Raw genomic sequence first — 18,766 nt, 5'->3', positions numbered from 1 at the left:
GGGAGACACGACGACTTCACAACTTTTTTCCATCCAGCTTTTGAAATGCACCTGACACTTTCCCAGCACAGGTACAAACATATTACCTCATCCTAAATACTGACAGGATCAATGCTGGCAACACAATTTGCTTATTGTGAGGCATGGGGGAGGAGGGATACAAACTGAAATAATTTTTCCACAGTTAAGTAAATTTCTATTAAATTTTGGAATAAAATGCACTTTTCAACTTTTAAAGATAAGACCAATCATCTGTTATTCCATTTTCTGTTGTATAAAATGTATTCTATAGCTGCATAGTTGTTTTCCATTGATACCTTTGAGTAATAAACATAGGGAATGAATGCCTTAGAGACTGAAAAAAAACCTTTCAGATCTTCATTGCTTCAATCTGTAGCTAGGCTTGTATACTTTTAAATGACATACTGTAAACTGTTTTCAGGAACAGTTTTCCTTTACAACAAACTATGACAAAACATTTAGTTTTTCCACAGCTAACAAAAGCTTTAATTTACAGTGGTGGTATGTAACTCATGACCATGTTAAGAAGTTGTACGAACCCCAAATTCACCCGACAATGGAGAAAATTGTGCAGCTGGAGTTAAAATATACTCAAGAAATTCATCAGTTCAGGATGGTTATCTTCCTAGAAAACTAAAAAGACCAAGTCAAGTCTGAGACCATTCTCTGAATTTATGAACAAGGTAGATTTTATTACCATTTATAGATTCCTTTAAAATTCCAAACAAGTAAAAGACTGTAGTGAATATCTACCTCATGAATGTGCTTTTACCCATCTACTTTAGTATCTTATAGGCAAGCATGTATATTTCACTACATTAAAAAGGAAAAAAGTCAACAACAACAAAGAAGTATTTTACCAGTGATCTTGTTAAGACGAGCTCTCTTTGCCTGAAATGAGTTGCCTAGATTACTTTTCCTCTTGTGTGATAACGTGCTCTCTGCCTGCACAAAGGCCATCTTTGGAACATCCACTACAGGAAATCCTACTTTTAAACAGAAGAGAAATCTAATAAACTCACATTTCATAAATACATAACAATCTCCAAAATACTTAAGTATTTCAGAACTGCTATTAGAATACTGCAGTAAAGAAACTTTAAAATTCTTTTAAAAATGAAAATGACACATTCTGAAGATTTAGTGTTACACATTGAAACAAGATGCAGATTACCTCAAAATTTGTAATTTTTACTCAATATTATGAGAAATGCAGTATTAAAGACTTAAATTGAACAAATTCTTATCAACCCAGAAATAGTTTCAAACATCTCTGAATATGGATATATCACCCATATTGGAATTTTTTTCCTTAAAACAGGATCAGGGATTATCTCACAGGTAACAGAAGATGCAGGAATATGAACCAAAGCCTACAATGAAGTTATTAAAAAAAACCCCAAAACCCTATGTTCTGCTCTTGTTAGAGCTAGTTAGAAGTTTTGCACAAGGATTAACTGCTGACCCAACTAGATTTATCTGATAAAAAATTGTTTCTAAGCTGATTACTGTTATGTATCATAACAGTTATCACAACAGCAAATGAGACATCCTCTAGATGTCTAGTATTTCTCTAGAAATACAATTTATTACTTAATTGCAAAATTAACAACAGGAATTCTACTGCAACACTACAGAAAAACCTATTTTATCTTTTATAAAATTTGTTTTTACCAAATGTGTCACTAGATGTAGGCTCCTCTTCCTTTTTTTGGACTTCCTGCATGATTGTAGAGGTTGAGGTTTCTTCCTTTTTTGAAGGAACTTTTAGCCATTTTCTGTCCTCTTTATCTTTATTGCTGTTTGCGCTGGTTCTAGGTTTACTTCCTGCTTTGTTCTTGGCTGCTGCTGCAGCAGCAGCTTTGACCAAAGCTATCCAATCCTCCAAAAAGGAAAAAATGGTAAGTAAGTATTAACAAGTGCCTGAGACTCTAACAGAAGATACTTATAAACCCAGTGAAACTTCATCTAGAAATGTTCAAGAGCAACTGAATTAATTTTTATGGCTACTACTCAGAGAGTGATAAAATGAGTTTCCCAAATTGCCTAAAAAAACCTCAAAGTATTAGCAGTATGCCACATGGATAAAAAGCAAAAAGAAAAAACCTTCAGAAAAACCACTGTGTATAGAATTCTGGCTCCACACGTTCCCTGCTACCTATTTTATGTGTAATAGCTCTAGATACCCAGGAGCTCCCAAACCCAGAACACTGACTTTTTTGTTACTTTCCTTCTGGCTGTGAAAGACACCAATTCCATTGTTGCTCAAATTTAACTATTATTCAAAACTACAATCAACTCAAAGCATGGTCCAGCCAGCTGCATGATTGGGCAGAGTTCTTCCTGAATTAAACTGATAAAGCAGGCACAACTCTTTTCTAATTATACCTGTGTTTCTAGAGTAACTACAGACAGCACTCTTTCTGTATTGCATATTAGCAGTTTCATTCAATAATTTCAATAAAGTGCTCTATAATATGACTGAATTTCACAATCTACATTTAAGGTAATAAAAGTGCCATTTTGGATAATGGCTTATTTGACCATACAGAAACATCCAAGGAGTGAACAACAGAACATACAGCCCAAATTCATCTATTTTTTGGCACGTAGACGAAGTCTAGCCACCCTGTAAGTCAGCGGAGAGAACTCAATATTCAATACTTCCAAGGCTGAGCCAAGCTCTTTCCACTAGTTTGGAGTTATCAGATTCCTGCCTTATGTCTCCTGAGTGTCAGGGATCAATCTGATTGCCAAAATTTTAACTTGATCCTTTTAACTGAAGTATTTTTTCAAATTTTCTATAACATCACGGTACAGAGTTTTTCCACAGAGAAGGTATATGTGATATAAAAACCAATGGCAAAGTCCATCCTCCACCAGTAAAAATTAAGCATCTGAGTATTTCGAATGGTAATTTATTACATGGCAGTTTGGCTACAAGAGTATTTGCAGATTTGTACTACCACATATAAAAAAAGGTATGATAAAGACCATTTTTTATCTAGCTTCACATGAGTGCTTTACAGTAAATTCCCCCCCCAACTGTAAATAGACTGTATTTTATTCTGGACTGTTACCTTGTTGTTATGTTATCATGAAGTACCTAAAGTATCTTGATTTTATAAATCTTGTTTCAAGATTTTTCCCACTCATTACTTATTATAAGTACTTCAACTTTCTGTTCTACTGAGGTTTCTTTGCCTTCTTTGATGTATGAGAAAAGCATAACACAAAATACAAAGCATTTTCCTTGTATTATGCTTTTCCTTTTCCATAGCTCAATACTTTTAAATCACTGCTTTACATAGGTTATGCTTCTACATTGCATCAAGCTATGTACCTAGAAACACCAACATTTTTGATTCCTCTAAGATAAAGTGTTCCGTGTCCAAACTGTCAATGCAGGATGCATACACTCAATCTAGCTAGCAGCAGAAGAGTTTGGAAGCACTTTGGCAATGCTTACACAACAGGCAACTACCAAGGCCATTTAGTGACATGCCAGCCACAAAGAGCGTGTCTAACCGCCAGCTGCATAGTCAATCAAAAACACACATACCTCTTTTTTGGCCAGCCAAAACGAGCACACACATTAGCTCCAGTCCATCCAGAGCCTTGCCCATCCAGCAGGACAAAAAAAGGATTGAGCTATTTGTGCTGGTGAGGAGTTAGGAGACCTGAGAGTAGAAGTCTTACACTGTACCCTGGCCAAGGGATGAAGAGGATCAGTAACATGGCTGGAGCTTGGATCTTATGATAAAACTGGGAAGCAAAGGAAGGGCAGCCTGCATCAAAACAGCTTCTAAGCAGCATTTAATTTTCAGTCAAGCTAAGCACCCTGAAATCAGCAGCTTTCCAAAGATAACAAACTTCAAGGACCACACTGAACTAACTAACCTGTTTTAATGGTAGCGGTTCTGGTGCAAGATGAAGGGTTTTTTTGTTTGCATTTTATTTCATTGTTTGGATACTTTCCTTAAGCCATGGAGCTTAGAAAAGGTAGCAGGACACATATAACAATGAAGCAAAAAAAGGTTAAACATTCAGAAGCCAGAGCAGAAAGACATTAATTATGGTGATAGTTACACTTTTTTTCTAGATTAACATGTAAACTTAAACTCCATGAAGAGAACCTTGAGTCAGGGGGTGGACAAGATTATTTCAAGAGGTCCCTTCCAACCTCAACAATTTTGTGATTCTGAATTGGCCAGAAACTCTGTGGGTCCATCTTTATTTTGGCTCTGTAGTAAACATATAGGCACTAAAGTGACACAGGTAATTCCTGCTTTTTAACCTTGAACTCCTGCTGAGCGACTGCTCAGCTGCACAGCTCCTGACATGTGAGAACTATTTAGCATCTAAGATGCTAAGGTGACTATATTTCTTTTGAAGAGCACAGGAACTGCTCCTTCAAAAAGATATGTTTGTGCCTTTTTCAGAATTCTTAGAAAAAATTAACAAAAAATGGGAGAATAACAGTGGGAGCCTACAGCACAATGAATTCTGAAATCTATCTCAAGGTTGTTGTTATCTACTCTGTCAACCATAATAGCAGGACGCTAAATATCATAGGTATCACAGAAACTAGTTGCAAATCTTTAATAGCAGGACTTTTCCCCAGAGCGTTCAGTATACACAAAGATAAGGGCACAAATATGAATACACTACAAATTAATGAAGTAAAACCAAAATCATCCTAAGAGAAGTTTTCCCTACTTTCCCCTCGTGTCCTGACGTTGTCCCTCTATTGGCTGTGGTGTTGTAACTCTGCACCATCCAGCCTGATTTCCTGCTTCCCACAGTATCTCACCCCAGTGAAAGTTTCTCATTTACATATATAACTTTAAAAAAAAAATAAAACGTGTATTTCCTTCTTTTTTATCTTACTAAAATTCATCTTTCAAGTAAGCTGATAAGTTTGACAGCAGAGAAGTAATGGGACACTGTAGTTAGGAGACAAAACATTACTTTACCACTACAGAGGAAAACTGTCATTATGCTAATTAGATTCACTAAATCAAAGCACAGGAAATTGCACGATCAAGAAATACGTTAGTAGAAATTACCCAACAGCCTTACACATCAATTGGCTAAAACACTTGTAATTTAAAATATTCCTTTGCGTAACCTTAAACCCGCAACAGTGGGAAGGCAAAACCAGAATCATTTCTAAAATCCAACCCTTGTGCCAACAGCAAATTCACACACACATCGTTCTCCCTTCACCTGCCTACAACCACCACCTTTTTGCTTCTCTACAGTACTAAAGATTCAGCTGTTTTTCCTCTCCTGACACATCACAACTCCCAACTCTCACACATTCATACATACACATACATAAAACATCATCGATCTATTGACTGGCTGATTCCACATCAAGCCTGGATTCCTTACCCTCACCTTTCAATTCTAAACAGTCTGCCCCATCTACATCTTGGCTCACATTGTCTCCTGTCACATCTTCTTTTTTCCTCTGTCCCAATCGCAAATCCATGCTTTTTCCTCAGCTTCCTCTTCCTGTGTGCCAAGTCCCCTCCCTCTCCTTCAAAACCCTCCTCAAAACTCACTTCTTTTGGTTCGATTTCCGTCACTAATCTCAGCTCCGGCGCTATCTGCTCCCTCTCGCGCGCCTAATTATATCGAAGATAAAACAAAAAACATGAAACAGAAAAAGTAAGTTATCCAAATACTTCATATGTGCTCTCACAAGGGTAGTCTCAATATCCCCATCTTTTTTTATTTTCTCTCTGTACTACATTAGCCACATTTCTGTGTGATTTCAATTAATTTGCACTTATCTGCAGAGCAACCTAACCTATAGTCTCATTGCATTGAACCACACCAATATTTTCCACTCTTTAAAAATTTTGCCTTTCCACCCTCACAGCTGAGTCTTATTAAAACACACTTCTGCAACTCAAAAATAGTTTGAGTGTTACAGTGTTTACAATCTCTTCCTTTAAGACACACTAAGCTCAAATCAAAAAAATTAACTAGCCTATATCCCTCTTTCTCCATGTAATTCAAATTCTGCATGCTTAGCACACACCTTCCAAACAGATCTTGCATTTGTTAAATTTGCTAATGCACTAGAACTTGAAGTATCTTAAGCTTACACTCATCTCTTGAAATGTATTTTTTCTTTGGAAACAGACAAAAAACAAGACATAGGCTTAAATTAAGCATGAAGTGTTGGATCTGCCAACTCCACTATTTTTCAAATCAAGTTATACCCTTGGCATTTTTTTAAGCTTTACATAATTTTTAGTAAATGTCTTCTTATAAAATAAATAATGCAAAAAAGCAAAAACATCCATTTGAGTTCTAGGCTTGGGCAAAGCTCAGTTTCAGATAACTGATTTTCAAACCAAGTCTTAGATCACATTTTTATTCTTAAATACCACAAAAATATTTTCAAAAACAAACATTTTACTATCGCATAATGATGTAGGAGATGTTGCAGAAAAAAGTATCTTTGCCTCTGAAAGCTACAGAACTTCCTATCTCTAATTTTGCAAGATGAAATGCTAAGACTAGTATCAATTAGCATTACAGAAAGCATAATTGGTGCTGTTCTTGCTGCAAGACAACTTAAAAATTCTAAATCCATCTCAGAAAGTGTAAATTTGGCCCCCTTATTCTTTCACAAGACTTCATTGAAGCCACCTACATTCAGCCCCTGAGATGCATGAGACTGACACCGTAACTCTCAACTACTGAGAAAAATTAGAAATAATAGATGAGCTGGACTGCCACCAAGCATGTCTGGACATCAAAATGGTTGCTAAGAAATGGATTTATAATTTTTTTTTTAAAGCTGAAAATGCCTGTAGCCTAAGAGTAGTAACTCAAGATTAGAGACAACATAGCTCCCTAGAAAAAGCACAGGACAGAGTAAGGGACGACTTCACATTGTCACAGAAGGGCTATTTCAGTTCAGTCACAACCACATTACCCAAGTTTTTCTTTTTATGAAGTAAAATGAAATACTCTAGCTTCCTATCTTACTGTCATACTGAAAGTATTGTTTGAAATATTATATAGTGGTTCCACAGAGTTATTGTAAGATTGCAGCAAGAAGCCAGTGTTAGCGTGACTATGGATTTCAGTTTAACCTCTTTAAGGAAACATAGTTTAAATAGTGCAATGTTGCCTGCACAAAGTTCCAATGTTCTTTGCATAGATGATCAACCCTAGTATACAGCTACCTGTAACCTGGAAGCCAGGATATAGAGCTGTTCTCAAGCCAATTCACTTATCCATCTGCCCTTGTCACAATAGGGATGGTTACAACAGTAATTATGAAATAGCTGAATTTTGTTTGCCAAGTTGGGAGTATTCTGAAGGAAACTGGGAGCAAGTAAGAACAGTTTTTTCACATTTCTTGTCTCTGAGTCTCAAATAGTTTCAGTGGAGTAATTGCTCATTAACTATGAGAATACAGCTGCCATGCAAGATAAACGCAATGGCATTTCCACCGAAAGCATGTATCAGTTTTCAATGTTGTTTTTCTTTTGCAAGTAAAGATATGCTTAGTGACTGAATCATGTCCTCTACTTCACAGCCTCCCTCAATTTCTACTCAGCATCTCTTCTTTAACAGCAACTGGACATTAGCAGAGATAAGGAAATATTTATCTGTCTGAATCCCCAAAAGTTCTGATACAGGGGAGAAAACCCCCACAGAACAGTCATGTTAGTAAGAACATGTGGGCAAAAAGCTACCACGGTAGCAAACAAAAGAGATGGGGTGGGGAATAAATAAATAAATAGATAATCAATCAGCAGCACAGACTACTGACAAGCTAAAGCTTTTTCCTGAAAGGGCACCAGAGGAAAAAGTGTCTGGATGCCCCTGGTTTTGTAAACTCTGCAAGACAAAACTCTGGGAACAGATTAGTCGGCAATGGAGTGTACGGCAGCTAGACAGTTCAGATAGAGGCAAGACTACTTCAGCAGCACACTCTGGGGCATCATTCATAAAACTGGTGAAGCAAGGCAGTGCAGGACCTAGAACAGAGACTGTACTCTAAAACTAGTTGTGCTAGATGACATTTTTACTATCTCAAGATATTAAAAAAAAAAATCTATATAAAACTTAACAAAGAGATACCTAAATTATTCTTACCTGCCCTTTTGCATCCTCTGGCATAGATTTGATATGCATCCTCTTAAGACATCGAATAACACCATCATAGAACTGTACTGTGAATGTTCCTAGAAGAGAATTGATGTAATCATTATGACTAGTTAAAAAACAAACACACCTTGTTACTGTGAAAGCTTTAGCAAAATGTTTTGTAGTCTATATGAACAAAGTAACCAGGTGTTACCTACAGTCAGGATTGAGAATTTTAAGAGAAATAAATGACAGCCTCAATGAAACCCTGCTTTTATGTTGTTGCTCTTCGTCCACTTGGACAATTTCAAGCATGTTTAAGCTACTGTGTCACTTTTGCTCATAATTCATTGAAAGAATTAAGTAATATTTAAGTTGCCACAACAGTGAAACAATTCAATTCACGATCAAATCTTCGTTTGCTTTAAACTACAGTAAAAACTTCAACTTCTACTTATGTTCATTAGAAATATCACCCCATTGTGAAGTATGGCATCTAAGTTGTTCCTTTGTTTCCCCATTTCCATTGTTTTTCCTCAATAAACAAAACTTTAGAGAGACCTACCATTCTTAAAACAGTTACAAAAATTTAAATGTATCATTAGCCCAAATCAACAATAGTACAAAATATTCATAACACTGTGCACAGGATATTCTTCTCATCACTGAGGAAACATTAAGCATTTTGTCTTCCAGGAGAAATTCCTATTGTCTAATCTCACACAGGTAAAAGATGAACCTTTTACTAAATTCGATTAAATAGAAACATTTTCACTTAATATTGAGGCAGTGAGGAAGAACTTTATACGCATGTCAATTTTTAAGCAGACTACAGCTACAGCATAGCGTATGCAAACAGGCCTTACCAATGGACCACCCATGAATACATACCCTCTTTATTAATTGCTTCAATCTTTGCAGGGTAATATCGACAGTCTGTCCAACGAGCTAGGACTTCTTCTCCAGGTTTAAAATCCTGTTTTATACAAATTTAGTCATTAACATTTTAATCATTTAGATATTTTCCTGAAAAGAATTAAACATTATGTGCTAGAGATTTAACGTAGGAAAACAAGTAGGATAGTTTACAAAAAAGAGGCAAAGACAAAATAAACGTGCCACTTACAACAAATTCTTCATCATCTTTCAGACCTTCTTTCCTTAATGCTGGTCGCTCCAAGGGTCGCAACCTATTGCTGTCCCAGTAAATCCACTCATCGTAGCGATGACTCCAACGTTCAAAATGGACCAACATCTTCCCCTCTTCATAGTCTATCTTCTCAATACGAGATGGATACCTTGAATGATAAACGTAAACTGATAAGTTTCCAGGGTTTTCATTTTTTTGCATACAACAGTGCTCACCTGACCATTCAGAAAGTTACAGTAACACCTTGTACTGAGAAATCTCCAAGTCTGAAAAAGATGAAGTTATTAAATTGATAGCAGGATAACATTTAGTTTAAGAGTTATCTATACACATCAGTGATATGTCATCAGCTTCATCCTAGTCAGATGATTACACACAAATTTAAACCTCAAACTCCCAGACCAAGATTGTCTGAAATTGGCATTAGAAGTTTATGCTTATCAATTTTAAAACCTGTGTTTATTCAAAGCAAAGTCCTGTAAGAGTTTTTGTTTGCGTGGGGATGGGAAGGATATAAAATAGTTTTAGGACTACATTCATTACTTTTATCATATGAAATGTTTGGTCAAACTATACCATTGATTCCAGACAAATCCGAGCAACTAATCAAACCCAGAAGTCAACAGAACTTAATCTAAGCCACTTACTAATTTATAGATCAGCTTCCATGATTCCACTGCCATTAAGTTTGATTCACAGTAATTATCTTTCAGCAGTCATCCCTCTGTAGCTCCACATGCACTAAAATATGTCAGTCTTAATTAACACGTGGATTTTACTCTCAGCAAACATTCTACGTACTCAGCAGAACTAATCAGGACTGAGCTGCAACCAGATGAAGTCTTAGGCATCTAATTCTGGGAGTGGCATAGATGTAGTTTAGGAACCATAAAGTTTGAGATTACATTTGCAGGGAAAAAAGGCAAATTTCCTCTAACCTTAGCAACTATTATTCAGTCTTACTATTTCTGTTTCACCGAAGTGATGTATTTCACAAAATTGTAGTAGGGGAGCAAGGCACAAACTGGTTTTGTCACACTACTTCCTCCACCAAAATTATTAGATCCCATTATATCCACTGTATGAAATGCAGAGAAAATTGGAATGAGGCAGAACTCAGCTCCTTCTGCCCTTCACAAAAGTATTGAAACAGATTCAAAAGCACACAGAATCTCCTAAAAAAAAGTTAATTGGATCATCAAATTTTCTCCAGAGTTTATATGAGGGATGGTCTAAAGTTAACAAAACTTGTATTGGAAAGAAAGACCACAGCAAAAGGACAGTTGTCTTTCACCTTCATTAAGAGGCAACCTGTGTTTCTAAAAAAGTGCTACTGTAGAGCAGTAGCCAGTAGTAAGAGAGCAGAGCCTGAGCAACCAATTTCCAGTCCTACTGCAAATTCCATCAGCTAGAAATGCAACCGACATACACAGGAACCCTGCCAACATTTTCAATTTCGAATACTTTCTCTCCAAAATACTGAAGGCACTGATAAAGCAGTCTTTAACACTATGTTCTGATTAAAATATAAGTTCTCAGGAAGTACAGGCTTTCCTTCTTTCCTGGTGACAAGAACAGGGCATTAAAACAAAAGGTGTCAATCTCAATTTGCTCCTTCATTTCTCCAGTCCTACTTCTTCAGCTGCAGTGTTGCATACAGCTTCCCAACATCTAAATATCTCAGTTGCTGAATGAGAAAAAGTCTCAATGATTTTCTAGGTTACTACTGCAACTACTTCAGCCACACTTCACCCTCGCCTCAGAATACACAGACAGTCCAACTTCTTGTTGCATTTGTCTCATTCATACATTCCAGAAATGCAAAATATTTTTGTAGCCATTTTTTATGTTCCCAACTTCTTCTCACTGAACTTTAAAAAAAAAACCAAACAATGTCTTAGTCTCAAACTGCAGACTCTCATTAGTCACTCCACTAACAAAACCTTTTTCAAGATAAAAGAACTCCATGAGACTTCTTTCAGAGGAGCAACAACATCAACCTCCTTTTCCCTCTCAAGCAGATTGACAACCACCACCTAACGAGAACAGTGAATCTGATGATATATTGTATCAAAACAGAAAGTAAAACTCGCAGGTCAAAACCTGAATCCCATTATCAGCATTCTGGTTTAACTTTGAACAAAGCTTCAAGAAACCAAAGTCAGCCAAGAGATGGTTTTCCTAAGCCCTGCCTCTGACAATGCTTTCTTCTTAACTCTACATGCTGCTACGTTTCGGAATTTTATTATAAAATTTCTTAGTAGTTTTTTCATCTTCCCCAGTGTTCCAATTTCAGACTTCTTATACCTACAAACCAAGTGTCAGGATAAGCAGGAAGAGTAGCAAAGCAGAGGAAAAAGTAAATTTACTGTTACTACAGCAAATCTATGAGTAACGATGTTACCTAAAAGAGTTCCAAATAGAAGTAAAGGATGACACAGAAAGCATTTAACAGAGGTAAGGAACAAAAAACACCAGAAAAGCAAGAGGACAGGAAGTGCACTTTGTAGCAACCAAAAATGAGAGCTTGTGCACAAGCACTGAAGCTGCAGTAGTGAAGTGGAAGGCAAGAACGATGATGCTCTTTCTCACTACCGTTGGAAATTTCAGGTTTATCACATGCCAGCCAGGTAGCGATGCAAAACTACGGTTATTTTACAGAATTCAGGGACCATCAGCCAAAAGACAGAATTCTCCTTTTCCTATGCGTCCACAACGCAAATACTCTGTTCCCATTATGGCGCTACCCTATGGCGGTTCCCTTGCTACATTTTTATTGTGGTTATGGCTGGTAGCTTTCACTGGTCATCATCAGCAAAGTCACCATTCCAAGCACCGTGTGTAGAAAACAGAAGGGATAAACTGGCAAAATATAGTACACTGTCCTGGAAAGAGAAAACTGAGTAAGAGGGGGAAGTAAAATACAGAGTATAGTTTAGAGACAAATATATAAAAATGAAGATAGTTTTAAGGAAAATTCAGCAAGCCAAGAATCAAGACATTAATATATATGGAAAAAACCAAAAGAGCAAAGCCAGCATCAGTTAATAAAAGAGGACATGCAAAATATTAAGTCTCATTAGGGATCACTCAACAGAGGAAATGCAGCACCAGGTGTTTTATTTGTTAATTTCTCGTTGATAAATACGATTTCAGCTACCAAAGTCTTTTTAAAATTTCATTATCAAAGTCCATGATACTGGTTTTGCATAGTTATATCTTATAGTAGTCATATCATCACATAATGGTTTTTTTCCAATAATCTATGTTTCTTCAATGTATCTTAAGACAGTGGTTGCAAGATGAATAGAGCCAAAACCTGCATTCAACTCCAATCCTCAGAGATGGAGTATACGGCAAACGTCTGAACCACCCAAGATATATATGACTGGTTATTAGGCAGCCCAAAAATAACTTTGTATGGATTTAGCAACAAGCTATTACCCTCAATATCCACTAAATTTAGCCACACGATGTGCCACAAATATGTATAAACAGTAATATTTCACAGTGCTGATCCCACAGTGGAAAAGAGCAAAGCATATGTATTACGGAATTTACTATTGCAAATTTTACACTACATGGAAACATTTTTCTGGTGTTATAGTTTTTGTACTTCTACTGAAAATAATCAATTTCATAAATTGCAAAATTACACAAGTATTTCAAAGGCAAGTATGCATTTCCTGCTAATAAGAGATTAAATGGCAACATAAATTTTTTAATCCGCCTTTTTAAAGAATTCTAGTAACAATGCATACAGGAAAGCTTTTACTATGGCTAAGAGCAATGTTTATATTCATTCTGTAGAAAGAAGATTAATATGAAGATGTTTACACCTCATACACGACAAATTTTATGCAGAAGTTCCTTCCATCGCAAAGCTACAAGTAGGCATTATGAAGAAGTACTACAAAGGGGAATACAAACATCACTCTTTACAGTACTGAAGTGTAACGATGTCTAAGGCCAAACAACCTTCCAGTCAGGTTAATTCTTCCCGTTTGCCCCCAGCAAGTACTCCACGCTAAGGGATCAGAATGAATTTGGTATACAAACAAGTTTGCCAACATTTGTTCAGCACAAACCAGAAAAATACACTCTAAAAGACTGAGGAAAAAGTCTTTACTTTTCACGGGGGAAAAAAAAAATCCACCAAAAAAACCCAGACCACCACACTCCAGTTCAATAATGAAAGTGTTCTTTTTGTGGGAAGAAACAATAACCTGCAAGTTGTAGGTGTGGTTTTTTAATAGCATGCTGGAAATAGTATTTAATATCCCGAATAAAGTCTCATCCAAATTTCAGGGGTTTTTGTTCTTGTTTTTTAAAGAGAGAACAGGAAAACTATTGTTAGCTCATGGTATCTGCCCAGTTTACATATTGCATGCTCTCCATTCTCAGGTTCCAGTGATTTGAGCCTGTAAGAATTACGCAACATTTTTGTAAAGCTGCAAAATTTAATATCACTTACAAAATTTACACTGTGAAGCACTGGTCAGACAACAATAATGCTCCAATGTTCATATAGGAAAAATTAATGGGAAACTTCCAGTTTCCATTTCTTGGCAGCGTTAAAAAAACACAAAATGCTTTCTCCAATGCCCTTAACACATATTAATGGCCACACGGACAGTATTTTTCATTTTGACATCATCATCTTCCTTTTGACCCTTCAAAAGTGACCAACAAGTGGTGAATTGCCCTGTGAGATGGGACAACAGTTATTTCAAACTGTAAAAATGGATGCAAAAATGTTAGTAAATTTGCCCAAGTTTGCACCTACAAAGTCTAGAAACAGACACATACTTCCCATCTTCACAATAATGGTATAAAAAAAGTCTTTCCTTCTACCTTGTAGAGGATGTAAAACTAAATACCCTCCATTCTGACTTCTCCACAAATAGTCTTCTGGTATCTGCAAACTCTGCAAACACCTGTTTCTAACTCCCCACCTTTTATTATATATATTGTATTATATCAATATAAAGCAAAGTCTTCACAGTTCTTTCAAATACCTGGCTGTCAAGTAACCCCAGTCAACTGAAATCCAAAGCAAGGACTGTACAAAATAAGATTTCCCAAAGTCTTACAGGGAAAAAGCTTCCTCCATACTGAAGAGGGAAAAAAAAAAAAAATCCATCCAGATAATCAAATATAGTCAAAGTGCTGTTGTTCTGATAACTAATCTATTTTAATGAGCTGTTTCCATTCTAGAACTGCAACAAGGGCCATGTATCTGTACTTCCTTCATTACCTAACTTATAGTTTAGATCAAGCAGATTAATAAAGACTATGGTCTCAGAAAAATAACAGGGTGGTTTTTTTCAAAGCAGTATCTGGCACTTGCAGGACAACCAGTAGAGAGCTAGAGCCACGAAAGACACAAGAAAAGAGGGAAAAAAAAAGAAAGGAAGAGGTGCATCTTTAAATACATCAGCTTTGTGGAGACCGCGTCCTACTTGTGGGAGCTAACAGCTTAAGAACCAGTCTTACACGTGGGCACGTACTTGTAGATCTGTGCAGTTTTACTGCTGTTTCATTTGGTCAGTGAGAAGCATGGGGGGGGTGTGCACATTTATCCGTTTTTGTATGAGGTCATAGGATAATTCAAGTCGGAAGGGACCTCAGAAAGCCTCTAGTCAAATCTCCCACCCAAAGCAGGGTCAGCTATGGGATCAGACCAGGTTTGCCAGCGTCATTCAGCCCAGTCTTGAAAACCTCCAATGTCGGAGACTCCACAAACTCTTCGGGCAACTTGATCCACTGCTTGACTGTCCCATGGGGAAAAAGATTCTCCTTGTACCTAGCCCAAATCTCTCGTTTCAACTTGTGCCTGTCGTCTCTTGTCCTCCAACCACGCACTACTGTGGAGAGCTTGGCTGAGTCTTCTTGATGACATTCCTGTAGGTATTGGAAGGCTGCTAGCGAGTCTCCTGAAGCCTTCTCCAAGCTAAACAATTCAGTTTCCTCACCCTCTCTTCACAGGTCGTACACTCCAGGCACCTGATCATCTCGTATATATTTAATAATTTTCTATTTTCAGTCAACCCCATCCCATTTACTATCTGCTGACAGATGATCACATTGATTTTGGTTAGAGCTGCATTTCATAGTTTGCTTCAGTGAATTTAAATTTAACAAGTGGTTTAAATTCATTATGTAAGATGACCTCCCTTGCAACAGTATACTGTTGCACTTGATAAAGAAGCAATTGCAGTTACCTCCACAATAAAGCAAAAATAAACACGCTTATTGACAGCCTGTCTTTGCTGATCTGACCAGGCTTTCTTCTACTTGGCAATCATACATGCCAAATGATACCAGTGACCCAAACACTGCCTGCCAAAACTTCCTCATTTAAAAGTACGGAGGTTTTAAGCAAGAAATAGTCAAGGTACACAATAATACCCTCTCCAAAGTTTACAGAATTCAAACAGAACACCAGATCCCATGAAATGAATTTCAGCAACTACTACACAGATGAAAACTTAAGACCTGCAGAAGTGCCTCAGCAAGCAAAAACATACTTTACTGTATTTTTCCCATCCTCTAGAAGCCTTTCTTGATTAACATTTTAACTGGTCGTGAAGACTGTATCTTTAAATGACAGCAGGCTTTCAGAAAAAAATGGAGAAAAAAAAATTAAAACCCTTTCAAAGGCTATTTTTCAGCAAGTGTTCTCAATTTGTCACTTGTAGAAAGACTGAGCTAAGCAATACTACTGCTCTTCAATTCTGGTTTTGTTAAAAAATATAAAGAGATTTCGTGTAAGTTCAGCAACTTTATTTTCTCTGAAGTATGTATTTCTGCACGCAGATGAGGGGAACACATACAGCTTATATATAGAAAGAATTTAAAAAACATCCACCACCCCCTTATGCAACAGAAAGCTAAGAAAAAAAAAAAATCACATGGACTATTATTCTGGCCCATGTCACCCTAATAATAACACAACAGTAGGCTTTCTCTAACAAGCTCTTTGGTTACGTACATGAATATTATTTCGTTTGAAACAGAGTCCTGTTTTCAGTGTCGCTGTAAGTGCAAAATTTTATTATTAACTTTCTGCTCCTGTATATGGCACCACAGAAGTCCACAAACTTGACCTGTTCTACCTGGCGGTCCAGATGATGAACCAATTCCTAGAAAGTTCAGGATAAGTTCTATTCTGCCTGAAAATACCAATCAACTCAGCTGCAGAGCTTGCGACAGGGCCCACGCCTGACAAGGCCAAACCTAGACAAGTACTCCAGAACTGTCATGCGACCCTTCCCTGTGAAAGGGCTGGGCAGGTCTGATACGAACCGTACACTGGATATTCAATGATCTTTTTTTGATACAATTAAGCTGAAGCTATTTTTACATATTAACTTTTGTTATCTAGTTACATTAACCAATTATCTCTAATCACAGAAGATACTATAAAAAGTTCTATTAAAATTATTTTATTTTTACAGCACTGTTCAGACAGTTTCATGATCTTGACACTCAGTTATAGAATCAGTATGCTGAAAACTCACTCTATAGCAACAGATAAGAACAAGGACTGTTCTGTAAACTGTATTTTCCTTTAGAGACCATTTAATAAAACAAACACTTTTGCTATAATTACAATCAAAGCTCTGCAGATAAAAAAGTTTAGCCCAACTTTTTGTACAGAGCACGTAACTACTGGAGTAAACATGTAAATAATACGCAGACTTCTCTATCACGTAACTTGGAGTTAGCAGGATCAGATATTTACACAAACATGCTTAGTTCTCCAGGAATGCAACAGAAAAACAGGTACAGGCCTCTACATTTCCTAGCCCTAATTCATCAGAAAGCAGCTAAGAAACAACTTCTGGGTAGAAGCATCAACTTCCTGTGTCATCTACTTTAACAAAACCAGGGATTTTTCAAAATGAAATAGCACGGCCAGCATACATCATGAAATTAGCGCACGTGCATTAATAAAATTTTGACTAATGATTTATTTCAAGAGAACAACTCCTTTCACAATACGCATGCTGTGTAGCGTGGTCCTTGTGCCCACAAATTTCCATTTTATAGTCTCGACTCTTACTCAGGATATGACTGGGTGGTGCAGAGTCACAGTTTTAAGCACTTCATTCCTCCAACTGTTTGGTACAAATACAATCGTACTTACCTATTCCATGAACTCCGATTAAGGATATTTTCTTTTTTTTAAATCAGTTTTGTGAACCTATTAAGTATGATAACTGAATACAAAACAAATTCACATGCATGCCTTCAAACTAAAACAAAAGAAGTCTCTAGTCACAGAAGTTTGCCACATTAACAGACCCATCATCTCGCACGTGACGCTGCACTCCACACTACTCTGGAAATGCTCATTGCTTACTATGGCTGCACAGGCAACTAAAAGCAAACGAACAAAAACCCATAGAAAAGCTTGGGTTGATTTCTGAAGAGAGAACATTTTCCTAAAAGCTAATAGTTTTAACAGACCTATTATGCGGAAATTCATAAAGTTCACACGTGAAACAGTCAATTAATAGGCGCACTACGTTTCATAATTAGACATCAAAACACACAATATACACAAAATAATTTTGCTCTTAGCAAATACTGCACAATGTCCTCCATACCATTTTTGTAAATAGTCCAGTGCCTCCAAACGAGCACCAATCTCAAATGTGATTCCAGGACGATTTGGAGGCTTTTTACTCATCTTGATATTTTCTTTTTCACTACCTTTGGAGGAAAAAAAAAAAAAGTCATATTAAAACACATAATGTTGTCTGAAACATGTCACTGACAGTAGATATATTCCAGAGGGTGGAAAAAGACGTGCAATTTCTATCCTGACTTTCCACTAACCGCTTAGTTTTCAGAAGTATAGTCAAGGCCCAAAGAAGGCATTAAAAAAAATTCACGTATTTTTATTCAGATTTCTTCCCCTCCCTGCAAAAACAGTCATCAACGTTAAGTCAAAAAAATAAAAAAACCCTGGTGCTCATCTCCAAAACCGTACTACACTGTAATTCCCTGACATCCCTTTAGAGTATAACTTTAAGAGTTACGTAGAGTCAATGTGTTTTCTCTCCTCTGCCATGGAAAAGGTCAAAACCAAGAAAAACGTACCTTACCAAGAGCAGAAATTTAAAGATAAACACGGCCTAAAGGACAAATAAGATGAAATCAGCAAAACCAAAAATAAAGAAACAAAAAGGCCACCGTCAGCCATCCTATGCCCTCTTGAGTCTCATTCATAGCACGAAGCAAGTTTCGCTCACAAGTGCCTTTTAATTTTTTTGGTATTTCAGTGACTATTACAAAATCACTTCTCTTCTCGACTACTTTCACGATAGTCGTGACTTCCTGACGTACCACCTTCATCATCCCGAAGCACAGAGTGGCTTGCCGCTGGGGCCGCAGGCTCCTGCCGCATGCCCACCGGAGAGCAAGGGTGCCCGGCTGCAGGGCCAGAGCCTCCTTGCTCCGGAC

General features: G+C 37.0%; 1 protein-coding gene across 1 annotated transcript in view; it reads right to left on the bottom strand.

The window, feature by feature from the left end:
* The window catches only part of PHF20L1 (PHD finger protein 20-like 1), a 60,374-nt gene extending 41,667 nt beyond the window's left edge, over positions 1 to 18,707 (bottom strand). Inside the window, exons 1-7 of the mRNA XM_009323362.1 lie at positions 18,653 to 18,707; positions 17,908 to 18,013; positions 9,269 to 9,440; positions 9,034 to 9,118; positions 8,152 to 8,240; positions 1,696 to 1,903; positions 882 to 1,007 (exon numbers count right to left, since the gene is read on the bottom strand). Of these exons, the coding sequence (XP_009321637.1) occupies positions 882 to 1,007; positions 1,696 to 1,903; positions 8,152 to 8,240; positions 9,034 to 9,118; positions 9,269 to 9,440; positions 17,908 to 17,990 (763 nt within the window). The 5' untranslated portion in view covers positions 17,991 to 18,013; positions 18,653 to 18,707. The remainder of the gene's footprint in view (positions 1 to 881; positions 1,008 to 1,695; positions 1,904 to 8,151; positions 8,241 to 9,033; positions 9,119 to 9,268; positions 9,441 to 17,907; positions 18,014 to 18,652) is intronic.
* Between the last annotated feature and the right edge of the window lie 59 nt (positions 18,708 to 18,766).

The sequence above is a fragment of the Pygoscelis adeliae genome, unplaced genomic scaffold (genome assembly GCF_000699105.1).
Source record: "Pygoscelis adeliae isolate BGI_AS28 unplaced genomic scaffold, ASM69910v1 Scaffold103, whole genome shotgun sequence".
NCBI classification, from domain to species: domain Eukaryota; kingdom Metazoa; phylum Chordata; class Aves; order Sphenisciformes; family Spheniscidae; genus Pygoscelis; species Pygoscelis adeliae.
The sequence above is the reverse complement of the archived record's forward strand: the minus strand, read 5'-3'. Positions and strand labels throughout refer to the sequence as shown.